The sequence below is a fragment of the Odocoileus virginianus genome, chromosome 3 (assembly GCF_023699985.2).
Source record: "Odocoileus virginianus isolate 20LAN1187 ecotype Illinois chromosome 3, Ovbor_1.2, whole genome shotgun sequence".
Taxonomy (NCBI): Eukaryota; Metazoa; Chordata; class Mammalia; order Artiodactyla; family Cervidae; genus Odocoileus; species Odocoileus virginianus.
The window spans coordinates 65,923,313-65,948,377 of record NC_069676.1 but is presented as its reverse complement, the minus strand read 5'-3'; the positions used below and the strand labels follow the sequence as shown (position 1 = coordinate 65,948,377).

The 25,065-nt window shown below is 41.2% G+C and overlaps 1 protein-coding gene across 9 annotated transcripts in view; it reads left to right on the top strand.

The window, feature by feature from the left end:
- EBF1 (EBF transcription factor 1) overlaps nt 1-25,065 on the top strand; it is a 422,576-nt gene that overhangs the window by 384,546 nt on the left and 12,965 nt on the right. For all 9 annotated transcript variants that reach the window (XM_020903301.2, XM_020903298.2, XM_020903297.2 and 6 more), the window contains 4 exons: nt 3,262-3,350; nt 20,829-20,894; nt 22,113-22,290; nt 22,957-23,136. In XM_020903301.2, the coding sequence (XP_020758960.1) occupies nt 3,262-3,350; nt 20,829-20,894; nt 22,113-22,290; nt 22,957-23,136 (513 nt within the window). The remainder of the gene's footprint in view (nt 1-3,261; nt 3,351-20,828; nt 20,895-22,112; nt 22,291-22,956; nt 23,137-25,065) is intronic.

Here is a 25,065-nt window from a genome sequence, read left to right as displayed (position 1 = left end):
GCCTAAAGTATACTACTTATTTTTCTTATGGTCTGTAATAACCTAGGCAAGGTTATTAAAGGGTATACAGACCCCTTTTAAGGCAAAGTTTCTTATGTCATTACTTTATACAAGCAGGTCAGATTCCATCTTGGGAACAATCTCTTGCTCTTAACCTTTTTCTCTGATTATAAAAGTAATATATGTTCATTGTGGAAAATGTATACAATGCACAGCACAAAGAGCAGGAAGAAAAGCACTTTAAGACTCGCTTCTTAGAACTACTGTTAGGCAGTTTATACACAGAAACCTTTTCTTTTTTCTCTGTATATATTCATTAAAAAAAAAAAAAAAAGTAGCCATATGGCAAAATGCTTCTGTGATCTGCTTCTTGGCATAGCAATATATTTTATGCCACTAAATATTTTTTCCTATTTTTTTCCCCAAAGCATTACTTTTGAAGACTCCATCATATTCCTATGGGTGTGCCACAATGGGTTTAGCCATCCCCCTCCCTAGACTGTTAATCAGTTTTCAGAGTTTTATTTTTTATAAGTAACAATCTTTATCAGATGGCCCTTCTCACTCAGTAATTGGTTTAATACTTTCCTTTAGTCATTGCAGTCAGAGAAGTCATCAGGCAACTTTGAATTGAGACAATGAGCTTTGCTTACATATCTTTAGTGTTATCTTTGTTTACAGCACTGGACAATGCCATTGAAATATTCAGTACCTAAATTGAGGACAGGTTAATAAAAAAACATGAGTGTAGAGCAAATCATAAAGGCATAGGAAATAAATTAAAAGCCTTTGTCCCTCTACCTAAAATATTTCCCCTCACATAGCATACTTCCATAGACTAGATGCTTATTTTTCTTTGAATAATGAGTTTAATATATCTAATTCAATTACTGTTTGTGGCAGCCGCATGACTTCTCCTCGGCTCTTTAGCTATTAGTTCCATATGATATTTGAATCAGTTCTTTTAATTGTGGATACTAAATGTCAGTCATTCTGCTGTGAGTTGGTCCTGTAGTCAGAGAAATACATCCTCCCCCCAATACATCAGACAGTCATTCAGTTAACCATGAGTTTTTTGACACAGTAGGAATTAATTCATTATGCAAACAACTGAAGGGGTAGGTCGACAAGTCAAGTTTTATTGGTGGCTTACACTGAAAAATAAAACCAAGTATTAGACTTTTCAGCATGCTGAACTATATCTTTAGGTATTAAAATGATACGTTTAATTGCCTTAGGCAGTCTTTATGGTTAAACATCTTTGCTGGCAATTAGCATTATGGGTGGGAGATAGTTATGATATACAACTTAACCTAGGTGCTCATTCCTGTTGCTCTTGTGCATTTCTTGATTAAATACTGGGGATTTTATGAGTCACAGCTTCCCCACATAAAGAATTCTATGGCTTTTTCTCTACAAGTCTGATTTGAAAAAAGAATTCTTCTCAAGGGTTTAGAAAGTAATTCATAAAATGGGAGGAATAATAAATATTATGCCTTAACTCATATACTAGTATAGAGAGGTTTGGTTCACCTGGGTGTAATTTTAGTTAATTTCCACAAGAGACAGATTGAAAGTTTACCATTTGGAAGTGGTAGTAGGGAGGAGGAGAACGTGGGAGAAATGGCTAAATCTCATATTTGCAAAAATGATTACATTATCTTAAATGAAAATGCTGCTCTATTAACAACTTCAACAAGCACTGCATTTGGGTAAAAGAAATCTTCTTAATAAAAAGTTACCTGAAGTTCACTCCAACTTAAATACACAAGTGAGGAAAAAGTACTTACTCTGATTTATATGTCTTTTGGAGGTGTAATTATTGGCTTTTTACTCACCTATGTAAAACAATGTACTTTTGTAAATGGATTTCTGGCCACTTTATGCAGCCTTTTTTCCCTTCATTTTTTTTTTTCTTACATAAAAAAGTAAGCACTGTCAATCAAGGAATTTTAAGGTTTATTTCCTCTTTAGAAATGATTGATAGCCTTTTAGATTTACAAGTTGACAAGTTAAAGGGTTCTATTGGTATAATTATGTACTAAATTCACAGTCTTTCAATTTAAATGTCCTTTTAAAACCACAAGATTATCATACCTGTATTTTGAAAAGTGGGCCAGTCAGTTTGGGTTGGTATACAAATTGCTTCCATTAGCCTTGGGACCTATTTGAATTTAATACAGTTTTTTGAAGTCAGCTGTAGTATGAATCTTAGTTTTAAAATTTAGGTTAATGGAAATGCATTTTAAGTAAAGCATGTGGCACCTTGTTTTCTAAATGTATAGCAAAATGTCAGAACTACAAAGACTGTCTTTTTATTCAGTAAGGGAGAAACTATGTGTTTGAATACTTTGGTTACACTAAAAATAAAAGAACAAACCCCCACACCTACCCATTACTTAGAGGAGATAAGGGGTGAGGTAGAGGATGGAGCTGCCATCTTTTTCTGGCCAGGCAAGGAAGGCTGGAGATATTTCATATCTTGGGGAGGAACTTTGAAAATGATCTACCAGAGTCCACTTTGTGGCAAGTTGAATTTAAGGATGCTTTGAAGAAAGTGTCGTCAATTAGGGTACAGAAAGGCCCACTATTTCCAAATATTATCCTCTTCTTTTACTCTCTTTAAAAATTCATCTCGGAGACCCAGCTGTTCTAAGATAGTTGCTCCATAGGGGTTAGCCTTTTCCTGAAATAATATTGATGTTGGTGCATCAGTCTGTCATCTTGGATGTGAGGGTGTCATATCAAGGGCATTTTCAATACCTGTCTCTTTTTGGAGTCTTCCAAGGGTAGCATAGGCTTTGCGTGCTGAGAAGAGCCAGTCTCCTGTGTCTGTTGCCACACTCTTGCTTAATTGCCACTGCTGGCATTGAGATCCTCTGTCAGCTGAGGGCCACTCAATATTTTGTAGCTGAGCAGATACTTTTCCTGTTTATGACTGTAAACACCCTTGGACAAGCCTTCTAGTGTTTTAACTCTACCTTCAACAATGTAAGAAATACAGAATTTGGCCAGAAGAGCAGAGTTCAGGACCTGCTTCTCATGTTCTTTAGAGTGAGTCAGTCCCCACCATGGTAAAAAGCAGGAATAGATGGTGGAAGTGTTCAACAAAAGGGATCATCTGTCCATCATTTTATGCTCTAATTCAAAAGTATCAATGAAACCTTGGACTTCCCAGTTATTTCCACACCGTAAGTGCTACAAATCATATGCTGCTTTATTTCCTGAAATTGTTCTAATTGTATGACTTTTTCATTGCAGCGCTCAACGAACCCACCATTGATTATGGTTTCCAGAGGTTACAGAAGGTTATTCCCCGGCACCCTGGCGACCCTGAGCGTTTGCCAAAGGTAGGATACCTTCTCTTTGGTTTGTAGTCTCTGGAGATGTGGGCTTGGATGATTGGCAGAAAACTTTGCTACTGATAAAATTTCATAGAGAAGCAACTCAGTATTTCTGTGCCTTGTGTATTTAGTACAATAAGGTAAGCAGTAATCAGAGTAATAAGCACTCATGTGCCAGGTAACATGGTACTTATTTGTACTTGGGTCATTGTACATATGTGCTAAGTTGCTTCAGTCATGTCTGACTCTTTGCAAACCCAAGAATGATAGCCCACCAGGCTCCTCTGTCCATGGATATTCTCCAAACAAGGATACTGGAGTGGGTTGCCAGGCCCTCCTCTAGGAGATCTTCCCAACACAGGGATCAAACCTGCGTCTCTTAGGTCTCCTACATTGTCAGGTGGGTTCTTTACCATGAGCGCCACCTGAGAAGCCCAGTGTGTCATTTCTTCCTCTCAAAAACCCTTGGAGATTGGTACCATTACCACCTCTATTTTAGAGAAGAAAGTAACTAAAGAGAGGTTAAGGTTAAATCAATTGCCCAAGGTCACACAACATGTAAACTGCTGAACTGAAGTTCAGATCTACAAAGCCTGGCTCCAGAGTCCAGATTATTAATCATTCTATCATATCATTTCTCAAAAAGAAACAGAATATTGCTTTCTTCCCTTATGACAATCATTACTTATTCCTGGTGAGGGGACAGCTAGAGCTCAAAGGAAAACATATTGGCAGATCTTGCATTTGAGTCACTGAGACATGAGCCTCTTCCCTCCAGAAACATCCCACCTAAGACACAATTGGGAGAAGTTAAACAGACATTCCAGTCAGAGCAATATATGGCATACAGTGATCTGTCATTAATTGCCAGTGCAGAAAAAAGGAAATGCACGTCTGCTGGTTTCTCTTCTGTACTGTTGTCAGTGTTGAGATATTCCCATCTCTGTACCCAAGGAAGTCAGGCCATGTGTAGGAGATATTGCCATATACAACACCATGCATAACAGAAAACAATAGTCACATTTAACAAAAGGACAACCAATGCTGTGTGAGGATCAGAGGAGAGAATGCTAAATGCTAAAGAATGTCAAAGGGCAGCACGATGCACAGTGGAATTTCATTGACTACACAAGCGATAGTAAGTCTAGAGATATGTCATCTCCAGGTCTGTTTCCCCTCATAAAGCACTTATAAAAATGAAACTGGCATCCTTCCTAGCTCAGCAAACTTCTTTAGGTGATCAGTTCATCGTCACGTCTTACCTGTGGGGTCTGCTACATGGCGGGGGGGGGCAGGCAGGGCCACCTGTCAGAATGGACCTTGTCCAGGAGAAAGCTACCCCACCCCCTGAAACTGATGCACAGATATGAGGGGCTGGCAGGGTGGTGAGGGACCCTACCTGCCGGAAGACAGGAAGAACTGTGACAAGCCAAGTCTGTCCTCTCCTAAGCCTGGGAGGAACTACAGAGCCTTCAGTCTCAGCCCTGAGTTCCCATTGCAATTTCACCTCCACTGGGTGCTATTCACCTTAGAAAAACTTCCTGCAAGCATTTCACTTGAAGAAGAAACCCTGTGATGTGTCAGTCTGTTCAGATCCTTGTCTTTGTAAGGGGCCTCCACCTTACACCTCCTTCCCTTTCACCCTGACTTATTCTCGGTGAGCAATTAGAGAATCTAAGAGTAATAGAAATTCAGAAAACTAAGATCATGGCATCTAGTCCCATCACTTCATGGGAAATAGATGGGGAAACAGTGGAAACAGTGTCAGACTTTATTTTTGGGGGCTCCAAAATCACTGCAGATGGTGATTGCAGCCATGAAATTAAAAGATGCTAGCTCCTTGGAAGGAAAGTTATAACCAACTTAGCATATTAAAAAGCAGAGACATTACTTTGTCAACAAAGTTCCGTCTAGTCAAGGTTATGGTTTTTCCAGTGGTCATGTATGGATGTGAGAGTTGGACTGTGAAGAAAGCTGAGCGCCAAAGAATTGATGCTTTGAACTGTGGTGTTGGAGGAGACCCTTGAGAGTCCCTTGGACTGCAAGGAGATCCAACCAGTCCATCCTAAAGGAGATCAGTCCTGGGTGTTCATTGGAAGGACTGATGCTGAAGCTGAAACTCCAATACTTTGGCCACCTCATGTAAAGAGTTGACTCATTGGAAAAGACCCTGATGCTGGGAGGGATTGGGGGCAGGAGGAGAAGGGGACGACAGAGGATGAGATGGCTGGATGGCATCACTGACTCGATGGACATGAGTTTGAGTAAATTCCAGGAGTTGGTGATGGACAGGGAGGCCTGGCGTGCTGCGATTCATGGGGTCGCAAAGAGTCGGACACGACTGAGCGACTGAACTGAACTGAAGAGTAATAGTGACCGATCCTCTGCTTCTGCAGCATAGGTGTGCCATGGAGAGAATTGTCTTTAGTTTCCTTTGTCTGGCAAGAACCTAGCTCCCATGCATTTCCTATGGGAAAATAATTGATAATTTCATAGCATAAGGATGTAAATAATGTGTGTCCACCCAGTGGTCAGTACCTAAGGTTTGTTTCTGAGTGATAGAAAGATGTCATGAGTGCATAGCAGATTCTTCCCATTGTTTCCATTTGGGAACCATTTTCACTTTCATTCGGCATCTCTCGAGTCTGCTGAAGGGACTGGAGAGTCAGATGGGGCGAGGTGGAACTCAGAACCATGGCACCTCTAGCTCTGTCATCTGGGTCAAGATTCCTTTTTGCCCCAAAATTCTTTACCACTCTGTGTCTCAATTTCCCTCTCTGTCAAATGGAGATAGTAATATTTCCTTCTTTGGGGGGGTTGCCTTATCACTTATTTATCACTCAACAAAAAGGTAGCTATGATTATTTGCCAGCTGTGAGAATGAGACTCTGACTTTGGAGAGCTCTCCTAACCAATCTCTGCCACTCAGGAAATCCCAATCTGGGTCAACAGTGGACTGTATGCTTTATCTTCTGTGCCTCAGTTTCTTCATCTATAAAATGGGGGTAAAATAAACATGCAGACTTTACTGGGATCACATCAGGATAAAAAGAAGTAATCCTGTGTGTTACACAGTATAGTTTCTGGCCCACCACTGCCACTCTATAAATATTTACTGAAAAAAACAGGAGACAAATTTGGTTTAATGGTTGAGGTCTCTAGCTCCAAGCAGTTTATTCATAAAGAAAGGAGAGAAACAGGAATATATGGTTGAGTTTTGTGTATTTGCTTTTAAAAACATCTTCACGGTTGTACATCACGTTCAGAAACATTGAACAAATAGCCCAGGCACGTGTCACCATGTCCCTGGTGGCCCGATGGTGAAATTCCCAGCCCTGCTTTCCTGGGTTTGGGAAGAGTAATCAAGGACACAATGGGTTTGTGTGTTAAGGAAACACTCCATAGCCTGCATCCAGCCTCTGCGCCGTGCGAGGGCTTTGGCCGGAGCCCACCCCAGGAAGCTCTCTCTGTGACTCAGATCAGAGTGGTGTCCTCTTGGCTCTGAATGTGAAGGTGGAGTGAGAGTTCAAGAGCAGGGTCAGGAAGTGGCGGATGGAGCCAGCACGAGGTATTCCTGTGGACCTGGGAGATTTATAGTCCCGCTGTCCATTGTTTGAGGGATGAAAACGGGCTCCGCCTTTCTTAGAATCGTGGTCAGTGTTTGTCAAACAGGAGTGTTTCAGTGCGCCGTGGACCACACACCTTAAAAAACAAACTCCGCTTTATTAAACCCATGTGTTTGTGAATAGACAAAGCTAAATTCATACAACCACCCACATATTCTGTCAAATGAAACTGCTCCAAAGACCAAGCAGACAGCTTTCCATAATAATATGCCTTTGTATACTGGCTTGAGCTTTTTCAAAGAACTTGTACATGCTTTGTTTTATGGGAGCCCCTCTGGTGAGAGAAGTCGGGAAAGCAGACCTCATTCCCATTTACCAAATGAGAAAATGGGAGCAAGTGGGAATCCTTCTCTGTAGATGATTTTTGTCCCTGAAAGCTACCATCACGGATAGTTGCCATACACACCAATTTAAAATACTGTCACTAAAAAAAAAACACGAAATCAAATAGTGTCATCATGCAAAGCCCAGGTGTGCACGTGGAGAAGGGCAGGCTGAGGGTTTCCAGCTGCAGCATTCTCTTCTGTCATACAGATGTGCCTTCCTCTCTGGATCCTGGCAGGAGGGAGAGGAATTTTGACCAACTTTGGGGTGAAAGTTGACTTCTGTCATGTGGAGGTGAGAGGGATGGCGACTGTGGTCACTCAGAAGCGCTGAGATGCTGAAATGCAGGAGGCCATCCAGCAGTGTTGAGCAGGGAGCTAGCTGTCTCTGTTTTGAAGGCCAGAGGTGTCTCTGTCCCTTCAGCTTGCCAGCTGTCTTCCTGAGTGATCCGTGAGCATTAGGACAGAGGCGTCGCGCTTGGCCGGCATTTGCGTGTTTGCGGTGAGTCCCAGGAAATAGGTAACATGTACATCGTGCCCGCAATGTGCCTGACATGGCTTTATCAAGGTTTCTGAAAAGCACAGGGGTCGGGAGGGAGGTTCCCAGGTTAGGTGGACGTGGATTTTGAAAACCACACGTGCTGTCTGTGCACGGACTCACTCTTCACAGACTCAGATTCCTCCTTTGTAAAGCAGCTGCCCCACAGTGCGGCTGTTGGGTGTTAATGAGATAATTTATGCAACGGGGTCTCTCGGGCGGATAGCAAGACTTCAGTATATGGGGACTATTATTCCTGGCAAGATGGGTACACGCCACATCACAAGGTCAGAGTTTCCAGAGGGCTGGCGGTGTGCCACTCACAGCAAGCACATGGGAAAATTAGGGTTTGCACGCAGGGCCTCGGGCCTCGCTGCATCAAGTTCCCATTTCCCTCCAATTCTGGAAACCCAAGTAATTCTGCCTTGAGGCCACAGGCTTCTCTCTCCTGTCCCTCACCTAACCTCAGCCCCGTCCTACTTAAACATGCACCAGCTTTCTTTCTCTTCCCCGCCCAGAGGGGTTGGCATGGGGACCTCCACAGGGCAAATGTGTCTCTTCTCCAAGAGCCAGTCCCTCTTTTAGAGAAAATAAAGCAGTTTGAGAAAAGTAACAAAGGCGGCATTTGTGTATTTTGCTTTATGGAGCTGAAAATATCTGGTAAATTGATCCAGTGGGAGTAATAAATACACATTACTTTATCTTGTTCTTCATGTCCTATACCCTTGAGCCTTGATAGAACAACACCACTTAATAGACTTAAAAAAGAGTAATTACACTCATTGGTTGTGTGATTTTTCAGCCCTCCCAGCCCTGCCTGACCTTCTAATTTAGCTCACCGTGTCTAACTAATGCATTTATATTCATCTTTTATGAAGCATGTATAGTACAGAATTGACTTTAGAGCCTTTCTCAAGCTGTCCTCCCCACTTTCCAATCTGGTGAGCAATGAGGAGAGTGGGGTATTTCCATACCTCTGTACCTATAGATAACACATACAAACGGTGCACAGCATTTTTTTGTTGTTATCCTTTATGAAACATAATAAAAAGTATTTATTACATTTTTTACTTTAAAGCTTTTATACATTCTAGCATTATTTACAGCTAAACACACAGGCAAAAGATGCTAGTGTTTTTAAAATGATTACTGTTAATGTTTCTGCTTGTCAGAAGTGCTTAAATTTTCCTGCACTTTGTCTAAAAACTTAGTACTGTTGCCTTTTAAGCACAACACATTTAAAAGATCTTGCAAGTCAGATTTGCAAACACTGCTGACAGTTTGTGATGAATGATATTGCAAAATTTGCAAGATGTTTGTCATTTCACGCAGCCGACATATTAAGGAACAGATTAAGAAACACGAAACCCCTACGGAACACAACTATCCCAAATGCAAACCCAAACAAACCTCAACCAAACCTTGAACCCAGAGAGCACACACACCAGAATCTCTCACCCGGGTTTTCTCTCCCTACTTCCCACTCAGCCAGTGGAACCCAATTGTTCTCGCTGCATTTTCTCTCACCATATGGTCTCCTCATTACCATACACTAAGAGTCCATATGGGAAACTTGTGAAATGAACTGTATTCATTTTAACTGCCAGATGAGCAGCCTTTTGCTTTGCAAGCTTAGCTTAAGTCATCTGCTGTCTTCATGTTGTTATGGCAACAGGGCACCAATAAAAAATTCTAATCTACTGTAAGTGATCACAGTATTTTAAGTGCTTGCCTATAACTGCCCTCAAAGGGGAGGAAGGAGGAGGGGATTATCTTTGTCCAAGGAGCAAGGTTTGTTCTTCATTCCAGCAGGTGTCAGTAAAGGTGCTGGTGAGATGGAGAGTGAGGTGCTGGGTTGACTGTGGAGTAGGTGCAGTAGATACCAGTGGTAAGGAAGGTGGGCGGCTGAGGTATGGATGGTACTGAGGATGGACTGTGGACCCTTTGGGTGGGTACAGAAGAAACACTGAATGTTAGAAACTGTAGTTCTCCCAGAAGAAATAAGACTCTGCTGGCATGGTGCAGCCCGCCATGAATAAAACTCAAGGTTCTGAACCACAACATAGGCAGCAGATCCTTGGTGTAGCTTCTCGTTCACTGGTGTGCAAAAAAATAACAATCCCAACCTCTTCTTCCTGTACGCGGGAATTAGTCATTTCCAACACCATGCTAATTAAGAGTACCTTAAAGTAATGGAAGTAGGCAGCAACATCCTTAAATATAAATCATTTTCACCTCCGCAGGCCACATGATATGTTTCATCTCTGTCGCTCTATCTGTATTGAAAGTGAATGTTTATAGTCTCAGTTCATCAGTTCGCATTAGCCTCATGCTGAATATTTAAACACAGAACAATCTGAACACACCATGAAGGAAGACAGTGACTGCACTTTCATTTGGAACAGCAAGGGCTCATCTAATAATAATTTAGTAAATCAGCCATTTAGTGGCTCAGTTGTGCACTGCATTGTGCCAAATATTATTCAGTTCCACTGTACACTTGCAGAATGGAAATTCAGACGCTAGTCACAGGCACTGGTTTTGTTCAATGGAGAGACGAGACCCAAAATCACCCGCCCTAAAGATCGATCGTGTTTAGTGATTTATCATAAATACAGAGCTGGGGCAAAATAAAACTGGAGTCGGCTATATACCATGTATTCTAATTATGTTTTTTATTGTTTTAGTCTTTATGCAAAGACTATCCGTAATTCAAAACCTGCAGTTGCATCAGTGAAAATACAAATAAGAAATCTTTACATAACCACATTGCCTGTTAGCAGAAAAGGGGATGGCTGAGGGTTTCAGAAGAGGAGAAATAAAAACCCTATGTCTTTATCTTCCACACTGTGACACTGACCCTACTCTCTAATCCTAATCATTTATTTGTTTTGTTTTTAATTTTAAGAAACTCTATTAACATTATATCTGGGGACCAAAATGACTCAAACCAAAAAAAGTACAGTAACAAAAGCAAATCATATGGTATATTCACGTCTTAGGAAAAGCATGCTTGGGTTTGATTCCGAAAACCATTTTGTCTCTGCCTTTTCTTGTCAAAAACACAAACTGGAATGTAGTTCTTTTTGCCCCCTCTCTACTCTGTCTCTGCCAGAAAACTCTCTCAAGCAAATTCCATTTCCCCATTTTGATAATGTGCCCAGTTTAGGGGCTTGGTGTCCCCTCCTACTTACGCTTCTTTTATTGGGGGAGTTTAACCTAGTTTTGCGTGCCCTTGAAATTGTGTACACAAGAGTGTGTGTGAGATGAGCATGCACACAGCTGCATGCACACATTATTTTTCTGGGGAGGGAGGTTGTAGCTTCATTAAAAAGGCCATGACTCCCACAGAAGTTTTAATTCTCATTGTGTTACTTTATTTATGTTACTTTAACTAACCAACTCTGCAGTAAGTTATTCTGTCACTGTTGAATCATGCCCAATTTAGAGATGAGGAAACTGAGGCTCAGGACAGGTCATGCAGCTGTCAATAGAGATTTTCCACTTCCAGATTTCCTACCATTAGTCTGTTCAGAGTCTTTCACAGGGTTTTGCAGGCACATAACCCACATTGGCTCTAAGAATGCACACAATTTGCCCAAATTCTCTGGAAAATAAGTAAGGGCACTGCTATCACTGCCTGCTGCTCCATAAGCCTCACTGGCCGTCTGCTGAGCTTGAAGCTGCTCTGAGTCCACCCATGGAACAGAGGAAACTGAGGGCTGCATTTCCGATGCTGAAAGTGGCCCAGCAGGTTTTGAGCCAGTGCTTTTGGATTCCAGAGCCTGAATCTCTAAAGCACTGCCTCCTAGAATTAAGAAATGGGAATTGTAAGAAAAAGGGCAGTTTTATAAACCAGATTTTTAGAATTCTGCAAGTTCAGCTAGGGGGAGGAGGAAGGTGGTAGCAGGGACTGAGGGTAGCTCACAGATGGCTGAGTCAGGGGAAAGAGGCAGCAGGAATTAAAAATACACATACAGTACCAGAAGATAATTCTCTTTCTCTTTAGCCCCCGAGTCATTGCGGTAGGGACTTGTAATAACAGTTACTCCAATAGCTGTATTCTTGAGCCTACTTCAAGTCCTTTTTTAGCATGGAGCTCTTGATGCGTGGGTGTGTGTGTGTGGGGGGGGTAACTTTAACCTTCATATCACACCCTGTGTACAGGGGCTTTGAATATAATTACTCATTAGTTCAAGGAGAAGTCACAGGAGAAGGCACAAGGGGCTCATTTCTACCTCCTAACCACCCAACACCGTCCTCTTAAAGACCAAAGAATCAGACACTAGGAGGTCTCCGGCCATGCTTGCTATTTTCAGCCTCGAGTAACACTTCAATTCAACACTGGAGTAATAAGAACCAACAGAACCCCAGCAGTCTTGAGGCAGTGAATTTTAATTGCAGTTACAGTCAGGACCATCTGTAAAGCTTTGGGAATCATCATTTACGGATACCGTTTGTCTGGAGGTACATGCGATCACCAGTGATGTTCAACAATTTAGGAAGCCAAAACCAACTCTATTTTTGCCTACCTTAGATACTGTTAAAGTCCAGCGTAATTCCAGCCTGCATGTATCACTTACTCAAGTTTAACTACACGTACTTGTTCAAAAATATAAATATACACATACATTTGTATACACACATGCACAGACACACACCGGCATACATAAAATAAATCTCCTTGTTTACTCAGTGGTCCTTACTTTCAAACTAGATATTTATTCTCTCTCACCCTAGGGAAAGGGAAGCCACAGCCAAAAGACAAAGAGAAACACAAGTAGTTAATTTCTGGCTTTTGTGTTTCTAAGAGCCCAGGCCTTGGCAACTTAAAAGAGTTTCAAGGGTAATTTTGACTCTAGGCAGTTTTTGTTTCATGTGCTGACTTTACAACCTAGCCCTGAAAAAGGCACCTCTGTCCACAGCCTTCTCTTTAAGCTGAGACTTTCATCCTGATCAGAAAGTCGATTTCCAAGGCCACTCAGCAGGACCTAACCCAGAGCGTTGGTCTTAAACCAGTACAATGAATCGGAATAAGAAGAGCCAGCCAGAGGTTACCAAGTTCAGCTCTGTACCTCCAAGCAGGTCATATCCACAAGGGTGCAGACACCATTTTTCACTGTATTTGTGGCGGGAAGCACCCCAGGCTCCCATTCACCAATTACCATGACACCATTTAGAAGAGAATGCCACGAGACCAAAAAGAGGGGGGGAAGCCATTGTCATCACTCTTCTCAGGAATACCTGGTTTCACAATTTATACTTAACTGCTGACACTTGAAAAGTCGAACATTTTGGTAAAATGAATCAAGCTGTAATGTTTCTTTTATGAGATCCCCTTGCAGGAAAGGGAGGTTTGGCACCTCGTGGAGACCAAGCTTAGTTATCCATCATAGTAAAGTCAGCTGTCCTAGCCGGCTTCTCAGAGGTCACGCGATCGAACCAGCAGCTCTTACAACTATATTATTGCTTACGGAACAGTAATTGAGGCACGAGATAAAAATTACCTGGTCTAATAGGCAGCGAACAATTTTCACTCAATAAAATTATAAGCCAAATCATTCATTTCATAACACTCTGGCTAATTTATTTGTTGACCTTTTAATATCCATAGCTCTTCAGTGGTATTAACTGCAACTCAGACAAAATCTCTTGTTCATTTCACTTTCATTGATTTTTTTTTTCCATTGAGGCAATAACAGCTGCCTGAAAACAGCCTTTTTCTTTCCACTGTAAAAGTCAATCATGTAAGTTAGTATGTCTTACGTTGATATAGCTGAGTTAGCTTACAACCTACCTTAATTTCATGTGATTCAGAAGTCCTCGATACCGTGCTTCTAACAAATGCAAAGCTTTCTGGTGCACCTTCAGCCACGTGGCAGGATACCTAACATACGTTTGAGAAGTAAGAGGAGTAGCATCTAATCTGAACATAAAATCGACCTTAAAATTAGAGGAGGTTTGGAAGCCCCCTCCCCTTCAAACCTCGGCAGTGCCTTTAGAATACTTTTGAAGCCTCTTGTGCGAATGGCAGTAGACCCTTTCAAAATACTTAAATCCTTTGTTTTGAAATTTTCTGCAGATTTTGATTATGGCTTAAATTTTACTTTTCTTTAAAGGCTATGGGCAATGAGTGTGTGCTGGAATGCTCCGTAAGCTTCAGCTGGGGCTTCTTGTATAATAAAATGCTCTGAAGTCTTTAGAATGCAGGGTTGTAAAATATAATTGTTACACATTTGGCATTTTATGCCTCCCTAGAAATAACCACTTGCTACCTACATCTCATCTATGTTCCTCCTTTCCATTTCAGTTTAGTCTAAAGTGGTCCTTAGCCATAATGAGAATGCCCCTTTCAACAGAAACATGTTTAATTATATCCATGCTAAATGTAAGCGACACTTCTCAGTCATAGGGCTTCTGAGTAAAGAGTGTTTAAAGTGTGACACCAAAGGCTTCTAATGATCTGCGGTAAGCTCCATTTTGAGAAGTTCATAATACCAGAAAAAATGAAAAATTTAAGGAATGTCTCAGAGGATTGGAAACTAAACAGTGCTCAAGTATTATTTTGGTTTGTTTTATTCTTTCCCTCACTGCCCTCATTATATGATTTTTTTTTTTTAGGATGCAGAGTCTACCATTGTGGAATTTTCCATTTGGCTGAATAAACATAAAGGAAGTTGGGATAGAAAACTACCCTTCACAGAAATACCTTTCAGTATAACTAGTATTTATTGTGCTGTACATCCAGCTCTGTGGGAAATGGGCTGCCAGAAACTTCCAATCAGTGTTTCAGCTTTTAGACTTTCCAATCGGTAGTGTCACCCACGCTTTCAGAAGCAAGTGGGGAGACAGCTGGAACTTAAAGGCTAATAAGCTGAGTTACACTGTTTAAAATTTGAACCCAGTGTAAACTCCAGAGTGAGGAGGTGCATGGAGTCAGTGCTGATTTCAGTGATAAGTGCTTATCGACTTTAAATCAGGAGTGATTTTGCCATTCCACTCCATATTTTGCTGATATTTGGACCCACTGTATCTTGAATTCCCTGATAAGGAAAGTAGATTGGTGATAAATGGGTGTCAGGGAAAAGTGCAGTGACAGGAAAGTATTGTACTTCTTTTGTAGGAATCACCCAAGTCAACTTGACTTTGATAATTGATGCTTACTGTTTAGCTTCTGTTTTCTACATCCCTCAAAACATTATTTTCTACTTGAGGGAGCATAAAGCCAAGCACAGATTGTCTTCTGAAATTACTGAAGCATCCCTGGTCTTTAATTTTATGAGGGAGTTTCCAGAGTCTCAAAATCTGATTCTGATATTTGAAATTAATGTTGTGTTGGTAAATGGGTACCCATCTGGCTTTATGAGTTGGTCTGTATGTGTTCTGAATGGAAGGGAGTTCAGGCCATCTCCCCTGCTCATCTGGGTTTGAATTACTCAAAACATTGAACTGGATTTATAAATGGGCTCAGTATCGGATGGTTAGACATCCTTTGCACTCTCCCTAGGAGGCTGGGTGGGCACAGTGAGTATGGACTTATTATTAAGAGCAACACATTTGGGATCAGATGCCGACGATTCACATGGAGGGTGAATAATCCTCAGAGATTTTACTGTCATAAAACAGAAGGAAAGATGAGTTAGCCATGTCTGTATATCAGATATGATATGCCTTGTTCCTGAGAGTAGCAAAAACCTAAGTATTTCTAAGAGTATAGGAGTACAGTTAATAAAAGGCTAATGTACATCAAGACCAGCCTCATGTTGATAGCAGCCTATAACTTGAGATAATGTCTGTACCCAAGATGATTCATTATATTAATCACAAAATTAAAGTGTAAGTATAAGGCAGCAGGAGTGAAAGAGCAAATTCACTTAAAAAATGGTATAAAAAAACCCCAGACTTGACCTTTGGGAATTTATATATTGGATTAAAAAGTCTAGAGCCAAATGGGGCACCAAATTCAAGTCTTCTGCTTTTATAAACTATGCCAAATATATAACTTGGTCATTTCCTCAAATAAATTAAGCACATACTTTTAAAAATCAGTACCTATTTTAGAATAAACTCTTCAATAAGAATTTATCAAGGGCTGTGGCTTGCTGAGGGCTTCCCTGGTGGCTCAGAGGTTAAAGCGTCTGCCTGCAGTGTGGGAGACCTAGGTTTGATCCCCTGGGTCGGAAAGATCCCCTGGAGAAGGAAATGGCAACCCACTCCAGTATTCTTGCCTGGAGAATCCCATAGACGGAGGAGCCTGGTGGGCTACAGTCCATGGGCTCGCAAAGAGTCGGACACGACACACAGTGCTAGGGGCTTAGAGAAGGAGATTAAGACATAGCTATGACCTCAGAGTATCTACAGTCTAGTTGTTGGAGGTTGAAGACTCGCACACTTAAGAGCAGAACAAAATGGCCCTACAGAATCTACTTCTGTGTGTCTCTGGGTAGGGCAGTCAGCACTCTTTCAGAGGAATGAGAGAGGTTAGAAGGTGGAGTCTCAGTGAAGGTGGAATTCGTTCTGATAGGATAGTGTAAGTATGAAGAGTTCAGGCTCTGATGTGTGACAGGACTGAGATTGAATCCCTGCTCAGACATTCATTAGCTGTGTGACCTCAGGGCAGATTAGTAGACCTCTCTGAGTCTCAGTCTCCTTATCTGCCAAATGGTGATACAGAGTCTCACCATGAGGACTGAGTGAGTTAAAGTCTCCCTTTCCAAACACAGCAGCTCTCTGTTCCATTACTCTCCCACCACCACCAGTACCACATTCATTACCAGACTCTACAGGATGGGGAGGCACTGCAAATGGACACCGACTGAAGCCCGTGTTCAGGTGAAGTAAGAGCAAAGGAGTGATGTTTTGGAGATAGGAAGGGGCCCAGCATGTTCCTTCTAGACTGAGGAGGCCTAGCTAGCCCAGAATAGACAGCGGTTCTTCAGATGTATAGGGAGAGAAGGTTGAATAAAGAGGGGTGGAGACCTTTGCAACCTCCTAGTAATCCTGTACCTTAATTCTGGGAAGATAGGGTGCCTTGAAAGGTGCTGGAGAGGAATGTTGGTGTGCAACTACTTAGGCAACGGGAAGTTTAAAAATTATTTGCTAACTGACTGGGTTGCGACATGGGAAGTAAAGCCGCATCTTCTCACTGTATTTGTAGCCCATTTTTATCATTAAGGTTTCAAAACGTAGCAAAACTTATGACAGTTATACTTGACTGTTCCTTGAATCTCTCCAGTGTTTCTACTAACTCTAAACAGATTTAGTATATATAGCTTATCCATTTTTTCTCTCCAGAATCCCATTCACATAATCATCAATCAATGGTCATAGCAAGGCAGGTAAAAACAAGTTTTGATTGTGAAAGGAAATAGGTCAGTAAAAAGTTGTTGTTGTTTTTAAAGAGTAAACATTTTCTATGTCTTTAAGAGAGAATAAGTCCAAACTATGAAAAGAAAAATAGTCTGACTCAGGATATAGGTTGGAGAATAAGCATTACCTCTATAAGGAGACGCTGGGGCTTTTCAATATTTTGGGTACTAGTATTTGTCTTCTTAATTGCTCAATGGGATATGTTATTTTTTTAATCCAAGGATAGGATTAATTATCTTGGAAATGTCTAATCTCTACCCTCATGTTTTAAACTGCAAGCAGGGAGTCATTTTAAACATTAAGAAGAGAAGAGAAAATCTCTCCTGACAAATAAATGCTTTGAAAAATTAGATATTAGTACTAGTCAAATGCTCTTTCTTTTCAGAAATATTAAAATTGCATATTAGAATCGAAGGATCCTTATACGATGTCACAAAAAATAAGACTTAAGGAACAATTTCAGAGACAAAAGATTATGTGAAACATCCAGCTCTTCCCCTTATGGGAAATTTCTCTCTTTTTTTTTTTTAACATCACAGGCTCAATCATTTCCTAATGTGAAATTACAGATTTTTCAAATTACCATATAAAACTGCAAAAAAATTACACTTGTGACCACCAAAGAGATAGCATATACTATCAATTTGATTTTAAAAGGCATACATCTTTTATACTACCTGTCATTTTTATAATGCCTTTTACAAATTTAATCAATACATTTTAACATTCTATATACTTTAAGTGCAATATACAATAAATATTCAAGTTTCATCTTAAACATGCTTTAGCCTTTAAATTGTTAAAACTGCAGTGCCCTTTCAATCTACTTACATAATGTCATAAAATATACATTTCAAGGTAAATGAAGTCAGCTACTTCAATTTAGTCCCTCAAACTGGTAGTAAATGAGAGGTTAACACTATGGTGCCAAACCCATTATTGAGTAAATTTAGCACCTTGGACAGCTCTGTAAAATCTTTATTGCTTTCCTGACCTGCTCGTCATGTTCTGTCTGTGTGTTCAGTGGTTCTCAGCTCTGATTGAAAGGCAATATATTAGATCCCCAACACAAACACGCTTGGGGGCTAGTTCACTGGGAGCCTAATGACATGGAGGTGAGAGCAATTTTCTGGTCACCGAAATCCAAGCACCTTGCAGGTTCGCTGCACTAACTCCGAGAGGACCCAGACATTTCCTTTCTCCTTCCGATTTGCAGAAATGACTAATAGAAGCTGAATCACACTGGCCAAGCTGAGCCAAAAGCCATCTCCCCCTTAAGCTCCAAAGTTGAAACCACGATGAAGGATACTTTAAAATAGGCAAGATACCATTTAAGAGAGTCGCTTTCAGGACATGACATTGGGATCACTGTCCTCAAGACTGCTGGTCTGAAGCAGTGCTGGGCTGCTGACTGAACTACAGCAATGTGCCTAGTGGAAAGCGTGTCCTGGCTCCATGGACTGAAGGAGGAGGCAACTCTAGGAAGTGAGGTTCACATGTTTCACTTTCAGGGGATTGAATGCTGATGAGAGCTCTGGGCATTGAGTAAGGAGAAAAAGAAACAAGTGAATTATGTCATCAAAACCTGTTACCACTAAAAATATATCAGTTTAAAGTATATAGCCTACCCTGATAATTGGGATTTTTCAGGTACAAGAACTTTAAAGATACTGGAGTTTATTGGAACTTGCCTCCTCCCTGGTCCTGTGAAATTAATTAAAATAAGCACTGCTTTAAATCCTCAATGATACTGTTCCAAGATTGAAGTTCACAAATGCAGGTTCTAACTGCACCTCATCTTGCTTTTGACAAACAGGAGTCTTGTATTTTTTTCCCTAAAATGAGAAGAAAGAAAAATACCTTCTTTGCCAAGCCCAAACACTGACATAAATATTCATTTGAAGAAATAAATGAATATAGACCCAGGGAAGTCAACTTTTAGTATATAAACTAACTTGATCCTGTTTTGTTTTAATCTTTTCTAAGAGCCAGATAAAGCCATGAGGTTTTAATGAAAGCAGTACGGGCTGAATTTGATCTGGGGATAGGGTTTACTGTGCCCACACCATAGTAAATTATTAACTGCTATGGTCAGACAGCACTGCAAACAAAAATGTGGTAGGTTATCTTGTAGCTTGCATTAAAAAATAAAGAAATTATTTCAGATGGATTGATTCAAACCCCATTGATTATATAATGTTTTCCACTCCTTATCTGAAAAATAACAGAACTGTTTTGTAAATGGGGTATAGCAGCAGCTTAAGGCATGCATAAATGTTTATTGAGAACTGAAAACCCCTCTATCTCATTTTTGAATTTAGGACATTATATATGTCATAAGTAGTTACTGCAGTATGACAACTATTTTATCTTATATTATAGAGAATTTAAAATTGAAAAATGCTAATATGTATCTAAAAGCTTGTCATTTCAAGAGTTGTTCAAGAATTTTTGAAGAGGCTATGGTGACAGCAAAATGAATGTAATTATATCCCTATTTTGTGATCAGTGTCTGCAGTATGTGAAAATTGAACAGCACTGCTTCTCCATGCAGAAATCTATTGTGTAAAATGTTTAAAGTTAAACTTCTTTTTGAAACTTTACCCACAGCAAAAAAAAAAAAATAATAATGTAAACATATCTTCTTGCAAATCACCTCTGATAATCATACCATGCCTTCATGTTTGGTTCTCTGATAAACCTCCATTTTATATGTATCAAGCTTAGCTTAGCTTTTCACATTGCAGTATAAATGAATCTTTAGAAAATTGGGGCTGAATAAAGGAACAATTTCTTGTGGTTAGAATGAAAAAAATTACCACCACACATATTTTTGTAGAGTGCCCTGTATTACTAGAAACACGCATGCTAGCTAAATATGGAAGTCCACCTAAATGAAAGGAGACATTTTTTCTTCAACTGGAGTGAACAGCAGAGCATAACACCTAGGAGGAGGATGAATGAGCAATTGGGGAAAATGACAAACAATTCTGAAATAGCAAAGAATTGCTATAAAAGAAGCAGACTCTGCCAGTCATGAAAATTGGTGCAGAGGGAGCTTCTGGGGGCAGGAGAATTCTTTTGTAAGAACCTCTGACAAAACAGCACATCACCCCCTGATCTCATGACTCTGCCACACAAGGGAGATATACAAGAGGAGTCTGATGCCACATGCTTCTTACTAGCTGAAGACTGATTGGAAATCTCTTGAAAATGACCTGTCTGATAAGGTCATGGTTCCTGGAATAAGCAATTAAGTGCAAAATAAACACATCTTAGGGATTCATAACATGCACCAACTGACATCGATTGTAGTAATCTAGTAAATGACCTTGCAATTGTATTCAGCAATAAACATATGAGTGCTTTATCGTGCTTATGGCAGACTATTGAGTGATGTATTTTATCTTGCAGTACCAATGATGCTCACCTTTTGACTTGATTAAGTGTGTATATGAACAGGGATAAATTGGTGATTTAACACCACTCTGGGGTTCCCCAAACCCACTGCTTTTAAAGCAGTGTGTTGGCAAAGGATGGTGAGAGGGAAAATAGAACATGACCATGTGAAGAGATAATGACATCCTGCCTTCACTCAGAGGACTGTATCTGCTTTTCTCCTTGACAGGAAGTGATACTCAAAAGGGCTGCAGATCTGGTAGAAGCACTCTATGGGATGCCACACAACAACCAGGTGAGCGTGCTGGGTCTCGAACCTTCCACATTCAGCTGAAGCTCTGAGTCCTTGTTAGAATGAAAAAGCATGAAAATTATAAAAGCTCTTTCATAAGTTCAGAGTATAAGTCATTCAGGCCTAACATGTTGCAAAGCCATTCAGTTCTTCTTTCTTCTTTTGTAAATCTTTTATTGCCTTTTCTAGGGAATAATTTTTCTTATGAGAAAAGGTACTTCATTTAAAAGGAATCTCCTGTGGGAATATACTTCATCATTGAAGAAGAGAGTTACTGGTGCTCAATTTTATTCCTCTCAGGTTTTCGAGAAAATTTAGGAGGAAACGAGGGGCTTAATTTCTTCTCCTGAAAAATGTAACAAGGCCTGAACATTGTCTGCTTGTTTCATAAAGTAACTCCATGTTTCTGATTCAACTTGCTCAGGAAACTACAAGTCTGAGATAATCCTTCCTTTCTTGTGTCACTTGAATCGGTCAGTGTCCAAGGGACACAGCCCTAATACTTAAGGACATAGGTTGTCATGTAAACCTTCCCTTAACTTCATCCAGGGAGATGAGATTCAGGGCACATGTGTGTGTGTGAGAGAGTGACCCCAGAGTTTTCTGTGTTACTGGTGAGGAAGGGAAGCTGCAGGTTGCTGTCCCCATATGGAGGATTGCCTGAGTTAATGGGCTGTCAAAGTCACACAGAGTTATGCAGCCCAGCTCTGTTCTTGAGGAGGTTGCTGCTGCTGCTAAGTCGCTTCAGTTGTGTCCAACTCTGTGCGACTCCATAGACGGCAGCCCACCAGGCTCCCCCGTCCCTGGGATTCTCCAGGCAAGAACACTGGAGTGGGTTGCCATTTCCTTCTCCAATGCATGAAAGTGAAGTCACTCAGTTGTGTCCAACTCAGCGACCCCATGGACTGCAGCCCACCAGGCTCCTCCGTCCATGGGATTTTCCAGGCAAGAGTACTGGAGTGGGGCGCCATTGCCTTCTCCACCTTAAGGAGGTAAGTGTCCTTAAATGAGGTCTTCACCTCTCTCAGCCTCAGTTGGCCCATCTGAGGTATGGGCTTGATGATGATGAGACTGAACACACAGGTTTGCTGAAAAGGTTGCAGAAGTTAGTGCAATTAATCATGGAAAGCCCTGAGTACAGCCTACAGTAAACACTTGGGATGTGGTACTCCCAGGAGTGTGACTGGGGCAGTTAAATGGGATGTTCCTGTTCCTTTTCAGGAGATTATTCTGAAGAGAGCGGCTGACATCGCAGAGGCTCTGTACAGTGTCCCTCGCAACCACAGCCAGCTACCGGCCCTCACGAACACCTCGGTTCATGCAGGAATGATGGGCGTGAATTCCTTCAGTGGACAACTGGCCGTGAATGTCTCCGAGGCATCGCAGGCCACCAATCAGGGTCAGGAGCCCGCCCTTGTCCCCACCCCAACTCCCGCTGATTTCCTTGCCCCTTCCCAACCTCAAGCTACCCCTCCCCATTTATTTGACACAAAAGTGTTCATTTTTTAAAATTCTTTTTTCCCTCCCATAAAAAGGGAGATTCCTAGGTCTGTGTGTATTAGGTATTATTGTAGACTTCTGGTTCTAGCCATCATGTTTGGTAATCTGGTGTGGGGGCGCTAGAAAGGATCCATGCATTTAGCCATCTCTGCATTTGACTTTTCACTGTAAACCATGAATGACAGGTCCCAAAGAGGGTTGGAATTAAAGTTCTGGAGGGGCCAGAGCCTATCACCCTCACACAGGGAGTAGGAACCTGTTACCTCCAGGGTACATCTTTCGGATTGGGATTTATTTCTGTTCCAAAATGATAATTTATAGGTCCTGCGTTGCCACTTCTCACGGGCCCGCCAAGTATTTATGATCTCCTGAGAAATGTGTCTTTCGCTCGCTTCCCATTTTAATCACAGAGCTAGCACCATCAACCCACCCATGAATCACTCTGCCCCTTCCCTTCAGGATGTGGTGAGGGGGAAAGAGACAGAGACCTCCTTTCCCCCAGCCTCCCAGGCCCACCACCCACATGAATGCCACCCTCATCCTTGCTTTCTCCCCTGCCCCTCAGGTTTCACCCGCAACTCAAGCAGTGTGTCACCACACGGGTATGTGCCGAGCACCACCCCCCAGCAGACCAACTATAACTCGGTCACCACGAGTATGAATGGATACGGCACCGCTGCCATGTCCAATTTGGGCGGCTCCCCTACCTTCCTCAACGGCTCAGCTGCCAACTCACCCTACGCCAGTAAGTAAGGACGTGTGTCCTGTGTTTCTGCACGTTTTCTGCTCCAAAACCTGGGCAGTGTGCTGTGTTGCCTCATTGTGCAGGTCTGCCTGCTCTGAGGACCCCGCCCTGCCAGGCGTGGACCCAGGTGATGGGACCCAAGGCAGCACTGTCCCAGCAGGAATCTCTACCCTCCTTGCTCATCATTCTCCCCTGTCTCTCTAGCAGAGCTTGCCTGCAACCAAAGTAGCAACGTGAGGTCATTGTGAGATCCCAAGCTTCCTTCCAGTCAGATGGAGCTGGGTCTGACTCTTCTACCAGTCACTAACTGGTGGCCCTGAGCAGGTTCATCTCCTCTCTAAACCTCAGTTTTCTCATCTGTAAAATGGGGAAGGAAGCCACTCTCCCTCCCACACAGTTGTGAGACTTGGATAAGAGAATGCATGTAATAAGCTTGTCCTAAAGCTCAGCCCATGGGAGATGCAGTCAGTAAATTTCGGTAATAATCATAATGATAGAATGATAATGTTAAGTGGTGCTAGTAGTTTAGCATGGTAATGAGTATCTAAACCTTAAAATCTTTTATTTTTAAAGATATTTATTTAAAAAAAATATTTATTTAATTGGCTGCACTGGGTGTTAGTTGTGGCATGTAGGATCTAGTTCCCTGACCAGAGATGGAACATGGGCCCCCTGCATTGGGAGCATACAGTCTTAGCCACTAGGCCACCAGGGAAGTCCCTCTCCTTTATTCTTTTAATGTTTGGATTTTTTTCCCCTTGTGTTTAATATGTACAAAGAAAAACAAACATTCAAACCAAAAAACACACTTTATTTTTCCCAAAAATTTGGCATGATGAAAAAACATATACAAGAAATTGTTCTTTTGTGCCTTGTCCCTGTCTTAAAGAAGCTGAGGTTAAAGGATTTTTTTTTGGGGGGGGGGGGTGCAGTGTTTCAATTGCATATAAAGAACCTCAGGGAACTGGCATCTTTACATACAAAATGTCATGAGCTGTGTCTTCACAGTCTCTCAATTGCCCTCTGAGGATTTTTACATAGAAAACCAAGTTCATCTTGGACAGTGTGGGTGGCTCTTCTGGTGTATAATAATTCTAAGCTCTGAGAATTTTGTGAGCTGATAGAAACTGTGTTGTTAAATGAAGGAATGGTATGATTTTTTAAAAAATGAGAGACTCAGCTAAAAATACTGAAAATGATGCTTTCTCTGACAGTGGAAATGCAGAGTGTGCTAGGCTGTTGAAAGAGGAAAGATCATTCTTGGCCTTTGCAAGAAGTTAACTTCTGAAAGCAATACTTAGTGCCATTTACCTTTCGGCTGAATTTGTAGGCTCAGTGTGAGCTAAACCTCTGTATTTCTTTATAGCTACTCGATCTGTTTGGAATCAGCAGCTTGTTGTACATTTAAAATTCTCTCTAATAATCTGCATATATTACATCTGTCTGCTGAAGCATCAATGTTTGGGGCCAGTTTCACATTAGATTTTGATTCATAAAAAGATTGTTTCTCACAAATCTGTCATTTCAGTGTTCTCGTTTCTACTCAATCAGAAAAGGTTTCAATCATGACCTGAAAATTAAAAGGTGGCATTCTTAATTAAATCAATAACCTAATTGCTATATGGTAGCAATTCAATTTAGGGTCTTGGATTGCTCTGTCTTCCTAAGCCTGTGCAGACACCCAGCGACCTGAGCCTGAGATTGCATCTGTCAGACTGTGAAACTTCCAACATTTAATTTCCATTAATTGATTTTCTCAGTGCTCACAAATATAGTATTAAATTCTCAAATAGGCTCTCAGATGGGACGGTTTTATCTGCATAAATGCAAATAAAACAATAAACAAAAAGCCCAGCTGATTTGAATTTTTGCCTCCACAATATTTAATTATTCATAAACCACTCATGTTGAAAAATTCCAAACAGAATA